The sequence below is a fragment of the Vitis vinifera genome, chromosome 6, assembly GCF_030704535.1.
Source record: "Vitis vinifera cultivar Pinot Noir 40024 chromosome 6, ASM3070453v1".
Lineage (NCBI taxonomy): Eukaryota > Viridiplantae > Streptophyta > Magnoliopsida > Vitales > Vitaceae > Vitis > Vitis vinifera.
In genome coordinates, this window is record NC_081810.1 from 16,466,280 (window position 1) to 16,491,494 (window position 25,215).

Genomic DNA, 25,215 nt, shown 5'->3' on the forward strand with positions numbered 1-25,215 from the left:
TCATATTTCAAGATAAATAACAAAATCTTTCAAAAATGGAATGTTTCCTTAACAATTGATATTACAAATTAATTTACTATTAAGACTACTGCCCTAATAGATTTAGGAGTTGCTTTGAATTACATATAAGAAGGATTAGTTCCTACTAAGTATTATGAAAAAAAAAATCGAAATAATCTCTTTATGGTGCCGAATGAGTCAGACTTAAGATTAATTACAAATTGTCTAAAGCATATATTTGTGATCAAGGGATATGCATCCAACAATCTTTTATTCTAGTTCCAAATCTAAGAGAAGAAATAACTCTTAAAATACCTTTTTTTAAACATTATTTGCCCTATCACTAGAGTAAATAGCCAAGGTATAAGAATAGAACTCCTAAATCATGAGATTCTTTTTTAATTTGCTAATCCTCCGAATGAGAGAAATCCAAACAAATTAAGATCCACAACCATTTCTAAAAGAATTAAGGCTAAGGATAACCATATTAATTTCTTGATTCAAGGAATCAATTATAAGAGAATTGAGGATCAATTAAATAGTAACAAAACTCAAGAAGCCATCCAAAGATTTAAAGAAAAAGTGGTTAAAAAAATCTATTTATTATTTCCTAATGCATTCTACTAACATAGAAAGAAGCATGAGGTAGAATTACCTTAGGGAAAAGGATATTCCTTAAATGACTTGTCCACCCTAAAACAAAGCAAATATACAATCTAAAAGTCTAGATAATCTTGAAATAAAATTTTCTTACTTAAACGATTGTTTATAATATGATCTTGACATATTAGACCATCTAAAATCTTGAAGTTTAGGACACTTAAGGTTGGTTAATGGATATAGCATTTTATATTTGATCTCAGAAGAATCTCCTATTAAATATTGAGAGATAGAGAAAATTAGAGTAGTAATTGTTATGATAGGGACCTTTAAAGCATGATATGATGTAATAATAATGAATTTATTATTTATAATATGATTCCAGTTTCTTGATTTGTTATCCATCTTATTCATGCATCATACTACTTTTTGAGTATTCAGTTCTAGTATATCTTGCATTGTCTATGAGTTGGGTGCACTATGAGTTGCATAAAATATCCAAATTATATGTTCCTTACAAATAGATGATTTGATTATAGTTGGTTCATGGATTTAAACAATCCATTTGAAGTTGTAGTGTACTACTTCCTAATTAGAGGGATGAATGGTCTTGGTCATTAGAATGGGTTTCCCATGATAAGAGTATTAGTATATATGGTTATACATTGGACAAAATCCACGGTGAGTCATAACATTAGCTATCAGATAGTCATAATCTTATCAAACTATTATACTATATGCACTTTCAACCTTAAGAGGATATTGAGTTTGTGCTAAAGTCTACAATGGCTTTGACCTATAGGTGAAACCCTAAGGTGGTCATATACTCCCTATAGACTAGGTCACTATTGATGGAGCTTGATGACAACAAGTATACTCAAGATAGGCACCATGATATCTAATGGGTTTGAAATAGCATGTCCCCTTGAGTTATCCTAATGGACATGTAATTAGGAAATCTATGGTCATAGTTATTTCTTAATTGGAATTTGACATATATTCTTTATGAGGTAGAGTATATTAATTGATCACATAATAGGACGATATGCGACTTAAGGATTATAGAAGTAATCTCCTTAAGACAAGTAAAATATGATTTTATCCCCTAATTTTTATTTTATTTTTAGAAGTGTCCTTAAGCATGAGTAACATATGGATGCATTCTTATTAAAGTCGAATTCTAGGGAGGCATGTTAAAGCATAATATGAAGCAAAATAGAGCATAAAAGTTTCCTAGAGCATGAACAAAAATAGGAAATATTGAAATATAACTCTTGAAAAAATATGACTCTCATCATCAAAGTATTCTAGCATGCTCAACAAACCTCCAAGATGTATCAACAATCCTAAGAATTAATTCCAAGAAAACACTGATTTTCCTAAAATTCTAAATTTTTAGGAAAATCTAAAATTTAGAAATTGATATTAATTCTAGTAATTTTAGATTACTTTTGATTCCAAAAAAATTGATATCAATTGGCTTAGTTCTTGAGTCTCAAATTGTTTGAAAAATTACTAAACCTATTAAAATACCTAATATACTAAGTCTCATTTGATTTAGAGTTTATTTTACTGGTTAAAAAAAAAATGGAAAATCTATGGATCTATTGAAAATGTTTTTTAAAATAGTTGTCAAAAAAAAATGGAGAATATTTCCTAAAATTAGTTCTCAAATGGCTTTAGGAATAAAATTCTATTTAAGAACTCAAATATGAAAATTAGTTTTCTTGAGTTCATTGAATGCACTATGCACTAAATGAAAGTATTCTCCATATTTATAATTGTTTTTTTAAAACACTTTACAAAAAATACTTGAAACCATCTTAAATTTGTTCTAAAAAACAATAAATTTTCAGTAAAAAAATTAGTCAGACTAATTTTTTAAGTTAGAAAATTATTTTCAAGAATAGTTTCACCCAAGAGGCAAGAGAGAATTGGGTAAAACTTTCTTTTAAAAAAATAACCAAATGCGAGATGACAAGTAATAATGAACAAGATAATAAATAAGTAAAGGAGAGGAAGAAGAAATGTGCAAACTCTTTTTATAGTAATTTGGCAAGCCTATGCCCACTTTCCTCAAGCTCCTAACCAAGTGAGGTTTCCACTAGCACCAAGACTTTAAGGTCAAAGTCTTTAACCTTCTTACTCTTGGATTACTAGGTTCCAATGGACCTTCACAATCACTTTGAGTGTAAAACTAACTTAAAGTCTTTTCCCTCACAATAAGTAGATAAGGGATGAATTCAATGCTTCAAATCCTAGAAAAAAACTTGGGTTGCAATACAAGAGAGGCTACGATAGATTTAAAAGGTGCACTAAAGAAATTTACTAGTTAGAAGTCAATGCACTTTAATGAAGAGCTTTGAATGTGAGAAAATGAGGTTTTTTCAATTGAATGTAATTGTTCTTTTATTCATAAATGCAATAGGGCTCTACAAAAAATAAGCTCGAGCATCCAAAAACATAAAGAATACCCTTGATTGGTCGACCTTCAATTCAACTATTTGATTAGCAATTAGGGCATTTAATGCCCTACAGGTCACCATTAGGATTTTTGAGGCTCAATTGGACCTTGAATGGTTGAGGCAAAACCTCAACCAACTACACACCTGCTACTAGAAGAAAGAGAAGGCTTTATGCACCCTCAATTGGTTAAGTTGGTTCCTTAACCAATTTAGCTCCCCCTCAATCGATTACTCTTAAAATTGTAAAAGAACCTTGAATTTAAGGTCGATATGAACATTCCAATAATGTGTGTACTTCTTCTTAAAACTTTTTTAAGTAAGATCTGAAAGAATTTAGCTTGATATTTTGAATTAAAAACATGAATTCATCCAAAACTAAAGGATATTTGTGTCTCCCATAAAGCAGGTGTCAAGGGCCTAGTTTGATAGATTTGAGCAAGTACTCTTAGATAGGGGATTCACTAATTCACAGTCTAATGTATCTCTATTTATGTATAAGGAGGAGGTACCTTGTTGATTTTATTAGTTTATGTTGATGATATCTTGATCACCGGTAACAATTCAACAATTGTATCAAAGCTAGTAAGGCACTTGAATTGTAGTTTTGCTCTAAAGATCTTAGTTCCTCACATTTCTTCCTTGGAGTTGATGCTTTTTGGGATGTTACTAGGTTGTATGTAATTCAAACCAAATATATTATTAACTTATTGAAACGAACCAAGATGGATGGAGCTACACCTCTATCAACCCCTGCTAGCTCAGGAAAACTCTTATCAAAGAGAGATGGAGACCTTGTGGCAGAACCTTCACTCAATAGGAGTACTATTCGGACCTTACAATATGTCACAATGACAAGTCTAGATATCTCTTATATGGTTAGCAAGCAAAGTCAATTTTTATAGAATTCTACTGATGTTCACTAGCAGGCTTGTAAAAGAGTACTTCGTTACTTAAAAGGGACCATCACTCATGGTCTTCACTTCCAATCCAACAAACAATTGAATCTTGTAGGCTTCACTAATGCTGATTGGGCAAGTTATCTAGATGATAGATGATCCACCAATGGCTATTGTGTGTTTTTGGGAGGAAATCTTGTGTCTTGGAGCTCCAAGAAACAAAGTGTAGTAGCACAATCAAGTACTTAGTCGGAATATTGTGCATTAGCCCTTATTGTTGTAGAACTAACTTGGCTACATTCTTTACTGAGAGAGTTGGGGGCAGTTCATATCAAATTCTCACCAATCATTTGATGTGATAATCAAGGAGCAGCTTGGTTGGCAGCTAATCTTGTTTATCAAGCTTGAAAAAACATATTCAAATCAACATTTGTTTTGCTCAAGACAAGGTTCTTCAAAAGACATTAGAAATCCGCTTTGTTCCTTCCAAAAACCAGAATGCTAACATCTTCATCAAACCTTTGTCAACAGCTAGATTTTTAAAATTGAAGAGCAAACTCAAAGCAAATGAGTCCCCTTTTTGTTTGAGAGGGTGTGTGAAGACAAACATGGAAGCTGCTACATCAAGTGCCACCTCAGATTTGTCTTAACCACAATCTGTTATAGCTTGTAACGGATTTTGGTTATTCTGGTGAAGTTTCTGGAACCTCCCTTTCTTCACTCTACTCATTTAAAAAGACTCAACACAACACAGAGAATGATGACTTGAGATTGTAAATTTTCTGGGTTCAAGATTTATTTTTCCCTTGTTTGTCCAACGGTTTTCTTTCTCTCCCAAACACAAATTTCAGTATCCTGAAGGATTTACCTTGATCCATCCAAGGGGCAATTTCACTTAGGAGCAAAATGAAAGCCAATATTCCAAAACCTAGAACTTTACAAAATGATATTTTAATAAAAATGTAATCAACTTTCAACATATAAACCACATGTTTATGATTTTCCAGATAAATGAAAGATATCTCTAAGAGCCCTTACCATACAAAGTGAAGTTCCTGATGGATTTTGTATGATTATTGTCTTAAACATAACATGTCCCCCAGACTCCGCCTCAAATGACGCCCAGAGAAAAGAGGATCCATGGATATCAAATACAGAATATTCACATTTCTAAAACAATCTGAAGTCTAATTCCAGATGTGAATTTTACAGGACTACAATTTGATGAGAATTGAACATTCCCACCTGAAAATCATAAACAGCTATTCTATTTTAGTCACTAAAGCAAGTGGGAGAAAAAAAAAATCAGGCAAGTTCATGCCACTAACACACATGCAATAATACCTAGCAATATCTGAATGGGAAGCGGATTCTGAGCAGCACTCAGCAGCCTCGTCGTAATAAATTGTAGTACAAGGTGGGTTGGCTGCTTCTGAATTTTGATTACTGCAAAAAAAAATGCAGATGACCTTCACCCAGTACACAAGTTTGCTTTTGAGAGAACCACTTCACATAACTTCATCATGCTCGCAAATCTTGGTACCTACAAACTCCTGTAATCTATCACAGTGACTTCATCCTCTGGGGCATCAAGGTCCTGGTAACTGCATCCACATCCAAAGGAAGTCAGCTGCAGACTTCACATTCATAAAAACATGACACCCCAAATATGGCAAAAAGAAGCTAGGGATGGAGATATATTTTGGGGTTGGGAGATCACATCCTAAATGGCTTTTTTATTATAAAGTTACATTCTCCCTCCCTTCAATCCTCCCCCCCAAACCCACCTAAAGAAAAGGAAGAAAATACCCCTAGCAAAACCATTTTCATGAAATTTATGGTCATGGACAAAATTATGCTCATGAAGAAATTCCTGGCCACTTCACGAAATGTGTGTATAGAGAGAAAGAGAGAGAGAGACTGTCACTTATCATTGCCAAATGAAATATTAAGGTCTCAAATAAAGTGAAGATTTCAACCACATCCTCAATAAGAACAAGTATATAATAAAACACCAAATGGAGTTCCCATAGAAATTTGGTGGAAAGAAGTAAAAAATAAATATAAAAAAAAAATCCAACTAAATGCATGTGTGCACTCATGCACACATCTTTCTTCTTTTCTTGTTATGTCTTTATGCTGGCAAATGGAAAGAATTAAATAGTGGTAAGCCCCTATTTTATGTACATTACATTTTTCCTTATTGATCAGTAATCTGTGCAGAGAGGATTCAACTTAATTTTATATATATAGAAACTACAATTCCTGCAGATAATTTGTTGCACCAAGTGCCATGATTTTCTAGCCAGCCATACCCCAAAGTTGGTGCAAACCATAAATAACAAACTCAGTTTATAGAACTGAATTGGCAAAATTTAAACGCTGGTTGTTGCAGGGCGGTCAACACCCCGAGGTTTGGGTCCTCATGGAGAGTCTTAAGGGCTTGGCCATGGAAGGTTCCTTGGTTATCAAAAAAAAATAAATAAATAAACACACTATTAAAGGTTCATATGGCACATATTCTTTTAAGAGGTAAAAGAAATTTAGCTGGTCCACAAGTTCACTATATCCCCCATCTTAAAAAATTTGGAAATTGGCTCAAGCTGAAGTTCTGTCACTAACCAAAACAAAACCATTAAACTGGGGCAAGGATGATCCAGAAAAAGGAATTACCTTCGTAGACGCCGAGGATCTTGTCTTAAACCTGGAGATAAAGCAAGAACTGGGGCTGGCCCACTTAACTGGGGCCCAGACCTCCCATTCCTCCCCCCACCTTCAAAAGGGGATGGCCCGCCCTGCTCTCGCAGCATACGCATTGCAACTTCAGGTGGAGCAGGAACAAAAGGTCCCAAAGGACTGCAAGTGCACCCACATATAAGAACTCAAGGAAAACAGTAAATTAAGCTATCACAGAAAATACCAAAAAAATCATAGAACAAACTGTCAACCTACCCAGCACCAGGAACAGGCATCAATACTGGTGGAGGGGGCATATCTGAGGGAAAAGGAGGAGCAACATGCATGCCTTGACCACCAAAAGTGTCAAACATTCCTTCACCAGGATTCCCCCCATCTGGACCGTCATTGGGCTGGAAATCATTTGACTGATGGTTATCAGACCTATCATATCTTTCACTGCCATTAGCTCGATTTTCACGTTCCCTACGATTGTCTTTCAATCGATTATCTGGACCTAGCCTGCGTTTCTGTGTCTTGTCCTTCTGCAAAGAGAGGATTTAAAATAATAACATTATTATTGTTATTATAGTAATAACATGAAAAGAGAATTACAAAAATGAAACTCAATACACAACTTTCTGTCTTGTCCAATGAAAAGAGAAGATTTAATAACAATAAAAACATCACAGCAATAATCTGAAAAGAGAAACATAAAAATGGAACTCAGTAAACAAACTGTAGCCATGGAAATCAAACTAATAATTGTTTTTTATAAGTGGACAATCAAACAAAAACAGACTTCCAATAGAATTACGTGGTGTTTTTTTAAATTAATTCTAAATAGAACTTAAAACTAAATAACACTTAATTTATCTATCAAAAAAAAAAACTAAATAGCACTTAATAGTAAGTATTAGGTTGTTTGTTTTTGTAATATTTTATTTCTATTAAGTACTAAAAGGTAAAGCAAAACTAATATGTTACTTTTTTCATTTAAATAAAAAACAAATATTTTGTCTTTTTTTATTCAGCCAAAAATTTATAACAAGTTATGAAAAAGTAGAAAAACAAATAACCTAAAAAAAAAAACACCCTCTTAGAAAAACTAAATGGCTCACATCAATAAAAGAAGTGATATAAAAGTCTTTATTTACTTTAAATATTGTGGAGAAAAATTGTATTCTTTTTAAATCTTGGAAGTATACCATCAATGAAATATATAAAGGAAAGAACAAGGAAGAAAAGAAAGAATAAGGAAGAATCCCTACAAATTAGGGATTATATACATAAATATACATCTAGCTATATATATATATATATAACTGTACTTACAGCTGTACAACTTACACAGCTATCTATTAGATTTGTATATCTCCTACAGCTGTATATTACAGCTGTAATAATACTCAACAGCTGTAATAATCTTCAACAAATATCATTAATATATATGATTGATAAAGGAAGTCAATACCTAACAAACAGGTGAGGCAATTAGAACTTAGAACTCTTTAACTTATGATACAATGGCACGATATATTTTTTATGGAAATCAATACGTATCGCAATCTACATCTTATTTTAAAGCATATTTTACGATACATGATATAACGATACAACAATACATACATCTTCAACTATTTTACATAATTTTTAAGAAAAACCAAAGTAATTCTTTTTTAAAAGAATTTATTATATTAATTGCTTAAAATGCACTAAAAATTTTAAAATTAAAAATAGAAAGGAGACGTATGTAAAATAACTTTATATGAAAAGTTACATTTTTGTTGTCAAATGCTAAATTAGAAGTCCAGTAATTTACTTTTACAATGAATATTGATGAATTTTCATTTAAATGATTTGAATGTTGATATCAAAAATGATGGTGATTAGCAAATAAAAAGTTTGAATTTAATATATTAGCATTTTTTTTAATTTCTTTTTTCAATGGAGAAGGAATGGTGACAAATATGGTAAAGTTGGAACTTTGAAGATGATGCATATAGATCATAGCTAGAAAATCAATCAACAATACAATAAGTGCAAATGCCTAATTAGAATGAACTAAAAATCATAGCTAAAAAATTTGAGAATTTTATTTTTTGTGCATTATGTGATGATTTTGTATGTTAGCGCCATATTTTGTTAGTTTGAATTTGTCAAAACACTAATGTTCAATATTTTCATATGATATGATATCGTTTAATTCTTTAGATCCTATTATCTTTCATAAAATTGGTTATATATTACTCTATACTTCATACTTCCAATAGATATGCACACATATTTATTTTTTACTATATAAAAAAACTTACAATGCACAATATGATACAATACATGATAAAAATAAATAGAAAAATGATACACGATAATTTTTACAAGTTAACAAAAAGGGATGACAAAAAGGGACATGATGTAAATCGTTAAGCTGGATAAGGTGCTCTTAATCAAAATTTGTCTTTCACCTTTTGAGATATATTATTTCTTCCACAAAGCAAGCCTTTTTATTACATTAGTTCTCTTACTTTATTTAGGCTTTTATTTTATGTTTCCTATTAGGAATAATTCAATTATAATTAGGATTTTTTTCTACCACACTTAGGATTAGAATTAACTCTACAAATACCTTACATGTCAAAAATTTATTCATTAATTATTTATTCAAAAAAAAAAAAAATGTTTAGAACCTCCGTCTCTTGAATTATGCCAAGAGGATTCTTTATTCCCTTCTTTGTCACTTCTTTTCCATTTTTTTCTATTGCATTGCCTTGGCTTATTTTTTATTTTTCTTGCATATATCCTAAGATGTGAGAAGCACCCACATCCACTTAAAATTGTCAAATGCAAGGCATAAAACAACTTAAAGGCCATGGCACTTTACTAATAACAAAATGTAACCACTATAATCTATAGCCTTAAGGAGTTTCCTAATGTATTATTTGTTATCTTTAATATGGGATCTCTTTTGTTTGTTATTTTCTTTTCTTGGCAATTCAAGAAACCCAACTGTGGATATTTATCTTCCTCTTTTCCTTTTCCTTTTCTTTTTTTGGTTCCCTCTCCTACTATTGTAGTTTGAAAGCATAAAGCCTTTTTTTGGATCCCACTCAAATCCATTTTATACAAAGAATTAGCATGGCACAACCAGTTAGGCCTGAAAGTTAGCACAGCATAACCAATGAGGTTTTCCTTTGTTTACCCACTCCTCAGCCTTCCTTTCATTGATAAGCCCATACTAATATAGTTTTTATCTCAATCTTTTACATGGTTTCATTCACATTAAGGCTGTGGTTCACATTCATAATATGGTTGAAATACACTTCCCAAGAACATTGTTAGCCTTCAAAAAAATTTCTATAAATCAAGCTGGAATTAGATCAGTTATCATTTGACATGTCCTTTAATGATAGCAGTAATCTATTCAACTGGCTGGTAGACCTAGATCTATTTCCATAAAAGTCAATGTAGCTGAATTCAAGATTACAAGATGAGGAATTTCTAGATTGATTGAATAAAGCTGACCAATGCTTTGAATGACACAGCATGTCTAATTTGTCAGTTCTGCAAAGCTGCTAAATTCTGTTATGATATTATGATTCTTTAAGAAAGACTTACAAGCTTATATGTAGATCAGAAACTCACAAACCCTAGCTAAGTGACCAAACTAATCCAACTAAAACTATTCAAAAGGGGAAAAACCTAGTAGAATAAGGACAACCAACTAATCCAACTAAAACCCCCAAAGCAATCCCACATAGAAATAAGAGATTAATCGAGCTAACTAAAACTAAAAAATAAAAACTGATCATAGTAGAATAAGGAACAGTAATCCTAGTCCCACCAAATTATAGCATTAACTATTGAGAAAATACCCCACCCCCACCCCCACCCCCAATCACAGTTGTTAACTTGTACAGTGTATCATGTGTTGTTTTTATATATTTCATGTATTGTAAGTCTTTTGTAGTGAAAAATAATTCATGTTGTGTAAGTCTTTTCATAGTGAAAAATAAATGAAAAAAAATATGCATACATGTACATAGATACTAGAAACATGAAGTACCATGTAATATACAACCAATTTCACAAAAGATAATAGGATTTAAGGAGTTAAACCATATCATATCATGTGAAAATATTAGATACTAGAGTTTTGGAAGTTAAATTTAACAAAATATGAGTTTAATGTATAAATTGATTGCAAAATCCACAAAAATAAACTTTCTAAAATTGTAGATATGATTTTTAGTTTCAACTTTTAAGTAGGCATATGTGTTGTAGATATATATGCCTTTGTGTCATCTTCAAAATGCTAACTTTTCATATTAGTTATCATTCCTTTCCCAATAATAATTAAAATAAATAAATATTAAGCAAAAGTTTATATTCATCAATCATCATTATTTTCAATATTAACATTCAAATCATTCAAATGAAAATTCTCTAATATTCATTGTAAGAATAAATTCACTTAACTTCCAGCACGACATTTGACAACAATGAAGTTTTGTAAATAGGATTATTTTACCTCTCTCTCCCCTCTATTTTTTTTTTAAGTAAACGCACAGAAAAAAATATATTAGAAGAAAGGGTGCCTTAAGGCTGACCCAAAGCATACGGGAGATATACAAGAGGCACCAAAAAGCAAGAACAAAAAGAAGAGGGGATACAAAAAATCACTAGCCCTCATCTAAAACCCAACCAATCAAAAAAACTGATTAAAGGAAGAGTCCTTCATCTACAATCGACTTAGTCAAAAACCAAAAATTACATACAAAAGATCTCTCTCTCCCCTCTATGATCAATTTCTAATCTTACCATACATTAAACAAATAATATAATAACTCTTTATTAATTTCAAAAAAAATGTATCATTTTGTTGCATGATATCATGCACTATTAACTTTTTAAAACCCATAGTTGGTAAAAGACGTGTCTAAAGCATGCCTATGCCCAAGGTGCAACCAATCCTAGCCATAGCATCTCACCTGCCAAAGCCCACACCTTATTGGAAAGGTCACCTCATATATGTTCTTTTTCCTTTTTAAAACTTTTATTCTTTAAATTTCTAATTGCGTATTGAAACTTCCAATAACTTCAACAGTTTTGTGTTCAATGATTCTTTTAATTGTTTGAAATCTAGAATTTTGTTGCTTTGATTGAATTTTGAATCATATTCTATAAATTTGGCATGCACTCTAGGTTGTGTTTTATTTCGTTTAGGGGTGCACCTGTGTTACACCTTCTTGAAGATTATCGATATTTAAAGATCCAACTTCACCAAAGGAATTATCACCTTCATCATCACATGCCGACCCATCAATTTCTCCCTAAAACCCTGACTACTTCAAGTTGTCATAGTGCTGTCATAAGCTCTAATATGAAAACTGATAGAGGATCTTAAAAAATTTTACACTAAAGGATTTTCTTAGATTATAAAATGAGGTGAAAAGAATAAAAGATAGCCCAGAAATGAGGTAAAGAAATACTTAGCAATCAAACCAACATTCTAAGGGAATCACACATAGGGCTTCCTAAGCAACCACATTTAAGAGAAAGACAATCACACCCTCAAAGAAAGCATAACGGATGCCAAAATTCTTTATTAGATATCGGATGCTCCACTTTAAAAAAAAACTACATAGGCATATATATATAAGTAAGAGATTGTATTAATAAACGCAGAAAGCGCACAAAAGAATACACGTCGTATACAAATAGCACCAACCAAAAAACAAAAAAGAGGACAAAAAAATACTCCCTCCCTCAACCAAGACCCAACCAATCTATGAAATCAACCATTTGCATATAACCTCCACCTATATATACCCTAACCCACATAGAGAAATTGTCTAAGAATAAATTTTTCAACCTTTGATTAGACAATCCCTCGCAATCAAAGAATCTCTTATTTCTCTTCTTCCAAATCGTCTAGAAAATACAAGAATGAGTTGCTCTCCAAGCCTTTATACGCCTTCTTTCTATTAAAGAATCATGCCACCCTAGGAGGGTCTCCCTAACTGTCTTAGAAATAACCTAACAAACACCAAAAATGGAAAACATTAGTTGTCATAATAATCTCGCCTTGTCACAGTAAGGAAGGATATGATCAATGGACTCTAACTCCTCTTTGCACAATGCACACCTGTTGACCAAAGTCCACCCTCTTCTTTGAAGCTAATCCAAAGTCAAAACCTTTCCCTAACATGCCTCCCAAGAGAAGAAACTCACCCTTGAAGGAATCCATGGATTCCAAACTATCTTTAAAGGGAAAGGGATGGTTTCATCAATCACCAACAAAGAATATAGCCCTCTTACAAAGAAAACCCCTTTATTATCTCCCTTCCAAACTACTCTATCCTCTTGCTCCCTCTTCACTAAATGTCCTTGGAGTTTAGAAAGAAAACATTCCATGACACCCAACTCCCAATCATTCAGATTCCTAACAAAAAAAAGGTTCTAATTTCCTCCTTCACCACAATGATCCCAGAAATCAACTACCCAAGCTTCTTTAGCATCAAATACAAACAAGGTCGGAAAAGTCTCACATAATGGCTTTTCACTACACCACCTGTCTTTCCAAAACTTCACCCTACTCTCATTGCCCACCCGCAAAGGAAATCATTGAATTAAAAAGCTCCCACTACTTCCCAATCTTTTTCCAAACCCTAACCCCATAGGAATCTCTCACCACAACTAACCTCCATCCCCCTTCCTCATCCCCAAACTTCCCTCATACAATTTTCTTCCACAATGAATCTCTTTCGCTAGCAAAGCGCCAACACCACTTACAAAGTAAGGTCTTGTTAAACAACGAAAGAGAATGAACACCTAGCCCTCCTTTTGACTTTGCTTTACAAATGGTAGACTCTTATGACCCTTATGACATTCTTTCCTAATGGGACACCTTTCTTTTTTTTTTTTTTTTTGATAAATGAGCGCAAAATATATTAAAAAAGGCCGAAAGGCCGCAACGCATACAGGGAGTATACAAAGCATCCACAAGGCCAAAAGTGCAAAAACAAAACAACCTCACCAGCCCTTAAGGAGCCGCTAACCACTCCAAGAAACCTAAAAGCGAAGAGGACTCCTCTCCCATATACACCTTAGCCCAACTCCACAAACTACATTCAAAAGAATTCTTGAGTGTCTGAATAGCTAAAGAGCCCCCTCTAAAAGCTAACCTATTTCTTTCCTTCCAAACCGTCCAAAAAATACACAACGGAATGGAATTCCAAATCTTTTTCCTCTTTTTACCCACAAAAGGGCCCCTCCAACTAATAGGACACCTTTCTTATTCCTTATCTTTCCTTGCAAGAATTTTAAAAAAATAAATAAATAAGAGAAATGAATATTATTTAAAAACCAAAATAAATAAACACTTTCCCAATATAATAAGAAGAGACAAAGAAATAAAAACTTAAACTTAACTAAAAGTAAACTACTAAAAATTAATAGATACTATAAACAGGACAATGAAATCAAACTATTCTTGGCTTACTTTTTTGTTGATAAACCCCAAGGTTCATTCCTCATCATACAAATACAGTCAGAATCTCCTTTCACAATGCATAGATGACATCTTCTACTTCTTCTCTAGTATCAACAATAAAAATGTCCATAATCTTACATTCATTTTCAGACCTTTCAGTCACATCAGGACTTGAGATCAACATAGACAGAAGTAATCAATATTGACTCCAATCACAAGGAGAGGTTAGCATCCTTCATAATGTGTAGGATTACTGGAGTAAGGAATGGCCTCTTACTTATCTTGGCCTTCTACCATCTGGTAGTCCTACAGCAGCCCATTTTGGGGACCTGATTGTAGACAAAAATATATAAAAGGCTTGACAGATGGAAGAGAACTCATTCATCTTTAGGAGGTATGAGTACTCTATTTAAGGCTGCCTAGCTCATATTCTGGCTTGCTACCTTTCCATCTACAAATCCTCAGGGGAAATAGCATTTAGATTGAGAAAACCAAGGACGACTTTATCCAACATGGACCGTAAAGGAAGTGAGACAAATAGACTGGATGGACTAAGATTCGCATGCCTAAATCTGTTGGGGGTGCTAAACCTAGGGGAAACCTCTATATAAGGAATAAAACCCTTATCATTAACTGGCTGTGGTGGTTCCCAAGGAAGCGAAATTCCTATGGAATTAGGTTACTAAAAGCATTTAGGTTTGCATAATAATGGGTGGGATGCCAACTTTTTTGTCTGCACTTTATACCAATGTCATTGGAAAGCTATAACCCAAGGCTACCAAGCATTCATTCATCACACTCAATTTATTGCTGATAGTGGCTCATCAGTCTACTTTCAGGGAAGATTTTGTGCAAGGGAGATCAGCCTCTGTGTTAACAATACCCCCAACTTCATTTCTAGCATAGACCGAGAGGGTCACCTATATATGGCTTCTCTTTTTCTCTTTTTTTTTTTTTTATCAGTAAACGAAAGTAGTATTGAAAAGCGCCAAAAAGGGCTGCACCAAAGTACACACGATGTATACAAGAGCTGCCATAAAGCGCCAAAATAAGGAAGAGAAAACAAAAAACTACTCCCTCCCTCAAAACGAACCCAACCAATCAATAAAATCAACTATGGACATCGAGCCTTCACCTATAAACAGTTTAGTCCAGGTTCACAAGTTACTCAAAAACAAGAATTTCAACCTTTGAATAGAGAGCTCCACATTTTCAAAAGATCTCCTATTCCCTTTTTTCCAAATTGTCCAGAAGAGACATAAGGATGCTACTCTCCAAACTTTTTTCTACTTTCTTCCACCAAAGGAGTCATGCCAACCTAATAACATCTCTTTAATAGTGAACTGCATCACCCAACAAACCCTAAAGAGAGAGACCAACAGCTCCCACAACAGTTGTGCCTTGCCACAATGTAGGAGGATGTGGTCAATTGACTCCTCATGAGCTAGACAAGGCAACAACGATTAGCCAAAGACCAACCCCCCCTTTTGAAGCTGTTCGAGAGTCGAGAAAGTTTGACTTCTACAAGAAAGTTTGACAAAACCAATAAATTGAGGATTTCTCCTCTCTCCTCCTAGCTTTACATAATGTCATTCTTTCCCCTTCTATCCCACATGAGAGGTGTTAGGCCTTTGAATGAGCATCCTCTTCACTTCCCAATGTTTATTCCATGCCCAATCTAAATTTAAGTCCCCGATTTTGCTCCTCAAGCCAAGTTTATTTTCAAGTCAAAGGCTCCCTTGAAAGTCAAAGCCTTTAGATGGTCGGTGGCTGATAAGAAAGTTAATAACAACAATCTGCTTTGTATCAGCTGGCCCTATAATACCATCAACTTTGAATGTTGCATTTTATATATGAAGAGCAAGGGGTAGATGGATCATCCCCTCCTCCAGTACCCTTTGCACTGGAGCTATTTTTTTTTTTTTTGATAGGTCCCTTTGCACTGGAGCTATGACAAAGGTTGTTCTCCCAAGCCAGATCATGTGAGCCACTTCTTACAACTTTGGAGATAATGTTGCCATCTCTTTCCTGAGGTTTGAGAAAAGTCCAAATTCCACAACTGCATGAGTTGGTGATGAAGAACTGTGAACAGGCCGGATTAGAGTTAAGGCATTCTCCCTTTGAGAAACTCAAGATATCTCTCTCCAAGAATCTCCAAGTCCAATCTGCTTTTCCTTTTCCTCTCATACTACATCCGAACAGAAATAATTTGATATTTTTTCCCTAGATTTTAAGAGGATTTAGGATCCCTACATCCATAGTCCAAACAAGAACTTCATTTAACGATTTGGTTAATTGGTTTGACACTAGTTAACGATTTGGCACACTAGTCAGTCACAGGCTAATCAAAAGTCAGAGTTGCAGTTAGAAGATTAGGAAGTCTATTTTTTGTTGATTGTATGACTATTAGTGCAATGAAATGTAAAAAAATTTTAAATATACTTCATTTATTGATTAGCCCTAAATATTCGAATGACTAAACAATTGAAGGATGCAAGCCCTGTTCCTTTATGCTTCATTCTATAGATAAATATGATATTAAACATGTGAAACATTTGTCATAGGTTTATGATTGGGGTCGTCATACTTGTATAACTATTTTTCCTAATCATTTCCCAAGATGTAAATGAATCTTAATATGCACAAAATGCTATGCTAAATTATATTAAAAAGAAGAATACAATTTATGAGAAGATAAACAAATATGATAAGGAGCAGCCAGGTGATCAGAGAAATCTGGGCAGCCTGCAGTTGAATCCATTCTGTTTGCTCAACATTTTTCAGTTACCATGGTACACTAGTTCATGACTACTTGGAGAACTCACTTCTTTTGAATGCCAATTTTGAGTCCAATGGGTGTAACATTTTTTTTTTTTTTTTTTTGGAAAAAAAGGTTCTTGTAAATACCACCTGGCCTGTCACCTTCATTCAAGAAAAAAAAACAAAAAGTTTCCAATGGGTGTAACGTATTTTTTTTTTTTTTTTTTATGAAAAAAAAAAGGTTTCTTGTAAATACTACCTGGCCTGTCGCCTTCATTTTCTAACAGCTCCTAGATTAATACCTTGTGCTCAAAAGGAGGGCAAAACATGAAAAGAGATCATAATATCATGTTGTTACCAATTTCTTCCACAACAGAAGCCATTATTAAGAGATTTTAGAATAATAAGCACAGGAAATCTATTCAGCCATGTGAATCAATGGTAATCACTGATGATGAATCATACCAGTAGAGATTGCTGCATAACAGGTGTCCCACCAGGCGCATCTGCATCACTGCAACAATTTATAGCAGTCATCATGATACTCTAGAATCAACACAAGAAGGAAAAAAAAGGCCATTAAAAAGCCATACTTACCTCATATAGTTCAGGAAATACAGATCTTCACGCACTTTAGAAGTCAGCTCCATCACAAGTTCTGGATGTTTCAATTTTAGATGCTTGTGTACAAATTCAGCAGCATGGAAGAGCTTTGTACAACCTTTGGCCCCACAACCATACTTCCACCCATACTTCTCATCCCTAATTTTTCGGACATAGGGATCCAAAGATTCAATGGCAGTAGCATCTATCTTTTCCTTAGCAGTCATTATTTCCAATGGATCCTGACTCCTCAACCTCTCTTGCCAATGTGAGTCAAACTTCTTTTCCCACTCAACCCCATTACTTGTTAAATCAGAACTCTTGCCCTCCACTCTAACATGCCGGAGACCCTTAGCTTCATTTGTTTCTAGCATTCCATAATAATCCAAGCCATGGATTCGCCAAAGATATGTAATCAGAGTGTCCAACAACTCTATGCCCTCAAGGCCCTTGACAGAGGTCAAACCTCGTATAATTATAACAGGGCCAATGGAACCACCATGAGATTTCTCCCGGTTCAATTTGTCATTATCTGCTCTACATAATATATTCTCCTCAATTCCTTTCTCAGAATCAAGTTTACGTACAAGGGCCTGAGCTTGTTCAATGTCAACTTGGATTCGTCTGGGTTCAGAACTGACTGGATGAGCCTTGGGAGCAACAGAAAGAAGATCAGTTTCTTTAGTTGGTCCCCTACCATGCCGTCTTCTTTTGCCACCCATTTCTGTTTCTTCATCAGAGTTTGGATCACTAGTCTGTCCTGATTTGTTTAAAGATGATGCATTGACACCAGGTCCTCTGCATAATAAAATTGTCCTTTCATATGATAAGAAAAATATAAAAGAAAATGTCCATAACATGTTCTTTACAAAGCAAATGCAAATGTAAAGTAAAGCACTTACAAGTCAAGTGTTCCACTTTGCAAATCAAGCAAAAAATCTTTCGCAGTTTTCCTTGCAACTTCATTCCTCCTAGAAAGGTTACAAGTAAAGATCCAGAAAAATTAAGTCGATACCAAATAAATTTTTCATAGATAAAAACAAATTGAGCTGGTGGATAAAAGGAAGCCACCCAGATAATTTATGAGGGCCATGAAACTCCTTCAACCCAGTTAGGAGTTTACAAACTAAAATATTTAAGAACCCACCTTTCTATGACACTAAGTAAGTTTGTTGGATGATATTTGTCTTTCAACCTACACAAAGATGCAAGTTCAATCATACATGTGTAAAGAACGACAAAAAATAAAAACAAAAATTAGTGGATAAGAAAGTAAATAGAAGAATTACCATTCCTCATCTTTATGGGAATCAAAAAAAGACCGCTTCTGAGTTGAAATGTACTCTGACTTGTATTCTTGATATCTGTATTATCAAAGGCCACAGTCACTCCATTATAATTTGATAGAAGTCACAAGCTAATAATCCAACTCTTACAGAAATCAAGGCATATTCCATTCAGTACCTACGCTCAGCTTCAGCTGGTAGTATATCATCTTCAAGCTCCTGAATGAATTGCTTATATGACATCAAGCCTTCTCTGAAAAAATATGTATATATATATATATATATTTAGTTTGAGAATACTGCAAGAATCAGTTCTTTTTTCCTTTTACCTCTTTTTTTTTTTTTTTTTTTTTGAGTCATGGACACACATGCACACACAAAAGAGGGACTCTATAACAACAGCATAAATTAGAAAGAAAAGTGTGCATAAATTAAAAATGTGTTTGATCAAACACCAGACAGCAGAAGATACATAAATGTTTTAGGAAAAGATCACCATTACTTTCTTCTTTTTTTTATTCATTTTTCTGCTTTTGGTGAATAGACATCATTTGCAACATTGATCAGTGTCCCTGAAGAGCACCGTGAGAACACATGGTCATGTAGCAATACCACAAGCTTAACTATAGGATTGAACTTTTATCATGATCAGAACAATCATAAGATATTCCAGAAACTTGCATTCAAGCATACATATTATCAACAAGCTTTGACCACAGTTTAAAACTTCTGGTTTTGGTTAATGTAGGAACTCAGAATTGTTGAAATATAGACACTTCAAGTTTGATTGAAATTGTGAAATCCTGCCTTAAAGTATATGCTAATTAATGCAAACATGAAACTTAATGCAACTCAACTCAAGAAAGCCTAGTTCCAATTCTTTAGGTTCAGCCACAACTTTTTCAGCCATTCCAGTTGATCTGGTTTTATTTTATCTTAAATGATTAAACTATCTCTTTTGTCCAGTATTCAACCTGCCATCTCTTTTGTCCAATATTCAACCTGTCTTCCTGGTATCTGCTCCTTATCCTCAATCACAGATCCTCACTACTATAAACATGTCAATCAAGTTTATTTCATTTGGACCCAACTGACACTCTAATTTCTAAGCTCCCAAAGGTGCACTCAATTCTAGGGAGCACAGCAGCATGGGGGATAAAAAACAATCATCCATCTAAGCATACAGTTCAACTGAAACATGTAAAACATACGGTACACAAAGGAGAGATCATTTAATGGTGTCTTGCCACCTCAAGGTGAAGACAAATGTGATTTGTCAATTCCTCATTTTTTTTCACATAAAGGAGACCAATTTACCAAATGCAGCCTCTATGCCTCAACTGAATGTGTCCCATGCCAAAAAAAAAAAAACCAAAACTAACTAACCAACCTACCTACCTTGGATGGCAAACAGGATAGCACATAATTGACAGGAATAAGTCCCAAGGTCTATTCAAGAGAAGGAAGAAAAGGAAAAGTTTGCAGATTTTTAAGTTTTTTGGATAATTAGTAAATAATTACCATCTGAAAAGCAAGTTAACAAGATAGTTCACAAGAAGACCTATCTATTCACATTCAAAGCTATCTAAAAAATCCAACATTGTTAAGATCTCCATTCCCATTGCATCCGAGACCACTCCAATAAGGATTTCAAAAGGGTCTCCTTCAATCTCTAATTCAATAGCTCTTCCTCACAGAAGATCTTTCGATTACGCTTTCCATATACACCAAAACAAAATAAGGGAACCATGTGCCAATTCGTCTTTTCTCCATCATAGGAGAAGGTTTTTCACTAAGTCTAGAAACACCCACTTCAACCAAAAAATCGCTAAAATAAGATTCCACAATTTTTTTTTTCTATCACAATGAATTAGGATGTGATTTGTTATTTCTTCACTATCTTTATAGAGGCTACATCTACTTACCATGGTCCACCCTTTTCTCATGAAGATATCTATGTTGTGTCTCAAGCAAGGCTTCGTTCCCAAAGCCAGAACCTTCCACCCTCCCGTTGGAAGGTTTTCAGGTTAAGGGACTCACGCCTAGGAAGATGGTCAAGGTTCAGTCGGTTTTGGAGAGTTTGAGGATTAGAATTGTCAGGGATAATGGAAAAGGTGTGGAAGGAGAGAACAAGAGTACTCTCTCTGCGGATAAGATTTATTTCAAAAGAAAGAGGAAAAATGACTCTGGAACCCGAGGAGAGGATTAGATTTGGGTGCTGGTTGTGTCGGGTTGTTTTTGTTTACATGAAGATCTTAAGTTGGAATACAAGAGGATTAGGTTCTAGGAAGAAAAGGAGGACTGTGAGAAGGTTTTTAAGTACTTAAAACCCAGATGTTGTGATGCTTCAGGAAACAAAGAGAGTAATTTGGGACAGGAGGTTTGTGAGCAGTGTTTGGAAAGGCAGAAGTTTGGAGTGGGCTACTCTTCCTGCTTGTGGGGCTTCGGGGGGGATTGTGATTTTGTGGGATTCAATTAAGTTCAAGTGTACAGAGAAGGTGTTAGGATCCTTCTCTATAACTGTAAAGTTGAACTCTGATGAGGAAGGGTCTTTTTGGTTAACCTCAGTGTATGGTCCGAATAAGCCTTTGTGGAGGAAGGACTTTTGGTTGGAGCTTCAAGACCTGTATGGTCTAACTTTCCCAAGGTGGTGTGTAGGAGGGGATTTTAATGTTATCAGGAGGATATCTGAGAAGATGGGTGATTCTAGGTTAACAGTCAACATGAGGTGTTTTGAAGAGTTTATAAGGGAGAGTGGTTTGTTGGATCCCCCCCTTTAAGGAATGAGGCTTTTACATGGTCAAACATGCAAGTGGATCCTATTTGCAAGAGATTGGATAGGTTTTTGTTTTCTTCTTAGTGGGATTCTTTTTTCTCTCAAAGTTTTCAAGAGGCCCTTCCTAGATGGACCTCTGATCATAGCCCAATTTGTTTGGAAACTAATCCTTTAAAATGGGGACCGACTCCTTTTAGGTTTGAGAATATGTGGTTGCTCCATCCTGAGTTTAAAGAGAAGTTTAGAGATTGGTGGCAAGAGTGTACGGTTGAAGGTTGGGAAGGTCACAAGTTCATGAGAAAACTAAAGTTTGTTAAATCAAAGTTGAAAGAGTGGAATATAGTGGCCTTTGGAGATTTAAGAGAGAGGAAAAAACACATTCTTTCGGACTTAGGCAGAATTGATCTAATTGAACAAGAAGGGAATTTAAATCTTGATCTGGTATCGGAAAGGACCTTAAGAAGGAAGGAGCTAGAGGATTTGTTATTAAAGGAAGAGGTTCAATGGAGACAAAAATCTAGGGTTAAGTGGATTAAAGAAGGAGACTGCAACTCTAAGTTCTTTCACAGAGTGGCCATTGGAAGAAGAAGCAGGAAGTTCATTAAGTCTCTGATTTCTGAGAGGGGGGAGACTTTAAGTAACATTGAGGTTATTTCTGAGGAGATTGTAAATTTCTTTGGGAAACTCTATTCCAAACCTGAAGGTGACTCTTGGAGGATTGAAGGGATTGATTGGGCCCCTATTTCTGGAGAGAGTGCAATTTGGCTGGATAGACCGTTTTCTGAAGAGAAGGTTCGAATGGCAGTTTTCCAATTGAATAAGGAAAAGGCCCCTGGCCCTGATGGCTTTACTATAGCAGTTTATCAAGAGTGTTGGGATGTGATAAAAGAGGATCTTATGAGGGTGTTTCTTGAGTTCTACACTAAGGGGGTAATAAATCAAAGTACAAATGCGACATTCATTACTATGGTGCCTAAGAAAAGCCAAACTTTTAAAATCTCAGATTATAGACCTATTAGCTTGGTTACAAGTTTATATAAGATAATTGATAAGGTCTTATCAGGGCGTTTACGCAAAGTTCTTCATGAAACAATCTTTGGCTCTCAAGGAGCCTTTGTGGAAGGGAGACACATTTTGGATGCTGTGTTGATAGCCAATGAAGTGGTGGATGAGAAAAGAAGGTCAGGGGAGGAAGGGGTAGTCTTCAAAATTGATTTTGAGAAGGCCTATGATCATGTGGATTGGGGCTTTTTAGATCATGTGCTACAAAGGAAGGGGTTCAACCAGAAATGAAGATCTTGGATAAGGGGTTGTTTGTCTTCATCAAGTTTTGCAATCCTAGTTAATGGGAATGCAAAGGGTTGGGTTAAGGCCTCTAGAGGTTTGAGACAAGGAGACCCCCTTTCTCCTTTCCTTTTTACTCTAATGGCAGATGTTCTAAGTAGGTTGATGATCAGAGCAGAGGAAACTACAATAACTGAGGGTTTCTTTGTGGGAAGGGATAGGACTAGAGTGTCTTTGTTACAGTTTGTTGATGACACCATCTTTTTCTCTAAAGCCTCCATGGAACATCTTCAAAACCTCAAGATTATCCTTTTGGTTTTTGGGCAAGTATCTGGTTTAAAAATCAACCTAAAAAAAAACACCATTTCAGGTATTAACACAAGGCAGGAGTTGTTGTCTAGTTTGGCTTCGGTTTTGGATTGCAGAGTGTCAGAGTGGCCTTTGTCTTATTTAGGTCTTCCTTTGGGAGGGAACCCAAAGACAAAAGGCTTTTGGGATCCGATGGTTGAGAGAATTTCGAGGAGGCTGGATGGGTGGAAAAAGGCCTTTTTGTCTTTGGGAGGGAGGATTACTTTAATTCAGTCTTGTCTGTCTCACATCCCTAGCTACTTCCTCTCCCTCTTTAAAATCCTAGTATCAATAGCTTCAAAGACTGAGAAGATGCAAAGGGATTTTCTTTGGTTTTGGGCGGGGGAAGGGAAGAAAGATCATCTTATCAGATGGGAGGTTGTTAGTAGACCAAAGAAGTTGGAAGGTTTGGGCTTTAGGAAGACTTCTATGAGAAATATTGCTCTCTTAGGGAAATGGCTTTGGAGGTTCCCTAGAGAAAGGAGTGGTCTTTGGCATAAGGTTATTGCGAGTATATATGGGACACATCCTAATGGATGGGACGCCAACATGGTGGTTAGATGGTCACACGGATGTCCTTGGAAGGCTATTGCTCAAGTTTTCCAGGAGTTTTCCCCTTTTGTCCACCTAGTGGTGGGCAATGGGGAGAGAATTCGGTTTTGGGAAGATCTTTGGTGGGGTAACCAAACTTTGTGCTCTCAATTTGTTGATCTTTACAGAGTTATTTCTGTGAAAAACCTCACTGTCTCAAATGTCCTTGGCAATTCCTTATCACTGTCTTGGAATTTTAACTTTCGCCGCAATCTAACGAATTCAGAAATTGATCTCCTTCAAAGATTAATGTCCTCCCGTAGTTCTGTGCTTTTCTCTCCTTCTTCATCAGATTCAAGATTGTGGTCTTTGTCTTCGTCAGGTTTGTTTTCAGTGAAATTTTTTTTCTTGGCCTTGTCAAAAGTCTCAAATCCTTTATTGTTCCTTCCAGCCAAGTTCTTATGGAGCTCAAAAGTCCCTTCAAAGGTTAAGGCCCTCGCTTGATTAGTAGCACATGGGAAGGTAAACACTAATGACAAGTTGCAATTGAAAAGAACCTACAAAGCCCTTTGTCCTCAATGGTGCATTCTTTGCAAAGGAAATGGAGAGTCGATTGACCACCTTTTTCTTCATTGTCCCGTTACCATTGGACTTTGGCACAGGTTGTTCAATCTAGTAGGGTTGGTTTGGGTCCCTCCAAGGAGCCTTGAGGACATGTTGGTTATTACTTTTAAAGGCTTGGGGAACTCATTAAGAGGCAAGACACTTTGGCAAATTGCTTGCCTTACTTTGATTTGGATGGTGTGGCAAGAGATAAACAATAGGATCTTTGAGGATAAAGGGAAAACGAAAGAGATGGTATGGGATTTGATTCGGTTTTATTCTTCTCTATGGGCTTCTTGTACTGAAGCTTTTAGAGGAGTTCCTCTAAATGTTCTACAACTCAATTGGATTGGGGTTTGCGTTTCAAAAGTTTGAAGATTGATGGGGTTTCTCTTTGTTTTTAGAGTTCTATTGTTGGGAGTTTTCTCCTTCGTTCAATTTGTGAAGGAAGGACCTCTCATCCTTCCCTTGGTTTTTTTCTCTTTCTCTTGTTTCTTTTATCTCTCCTGTATTTGTTCTTATATTAATATAATCTTCATCGTTTCTGATCAAAAAAAAAAAATTCTTGCATATGCATGAGGGCTCTTCCCAAAGCCCTCTGATAGAGATTAACTCCTCCCACATCTCCCTTCTCTCCTTTCCACTCAATGGACCATAAGTAACAGAGAACACCCAATCAAAACCATCTTCACAAAGAGACAAGAAATAGAATAAACTCCCACCTCTAAGGCCCAAACATTCCAGAACTCCAAAATCCCACATCATCATAACCCCTCCTGTTGTCCCCCGAGCATCTTGAGAAATCCAATTTAAACCCCTACCTACCCAAAAGCTTCTTATTATCCCAATAGTCATAGCACTAGTCTTGGTTTCCTGCATAGAAAACATGTATGAC

General features: G+C 35.1%; 1 protein-coding gene across 1 annotated transcript in view; it reads right to left on the reverse strand.

The window, feature by feature from the left end:
• Positions 1 to 5,001: 5,001 nt before the first annotated feature.
• The window catches only part of LOC100254817 (serrate RNA effector molecule), a 38,842-nt gene continuing 18,628 nt past the window's right edge, over positions 5,002 to 25,215 (reverse strand). Inside the window, exons 4-12 of the mRNA XM_010653306.3 lie at positions 18,957 to 19,031; positions 18,782 to 18,856; positions 18,640 to 18,687; positions 18,395 to 18,463; positions 17,487 to 18,290; positions 17,355 to 17,403; positions 6,914 to 7,182; positions 6,635 to 6,817; positions 5,002 to 5,565 (exon numbers count right to left, since the gene is read on the reverse strand). Of these exons, the coding sequence (XP_010651608.1) occupies positions 5,505 to 5,565; positions 6,635 to 6,817; positions 6,914 to 7,182; positions 17,355 to 17,403; positions 17,487 to 18,290; positions 18,395 to 18,463; positions 18,640 to 18,687; positions 18,782 to 18,856; positions 18,957 to 19,031 (1,633 nt within the window). The 3' untranslated portion in view covers positions 5,002 to 5,504. The remainder of the gene's footprint in view (positions 5,566 to 6,634; positions 6,818 to 6,913; positions 7,183 to 17,354; positions 17,404 to 17,486; positions 18,291 to 18,394; positions 18,464 to 18,639; positions 18,688 to 18,781; positions 18,857 to 18,956; positions 19,032 to 25,215) is intronic.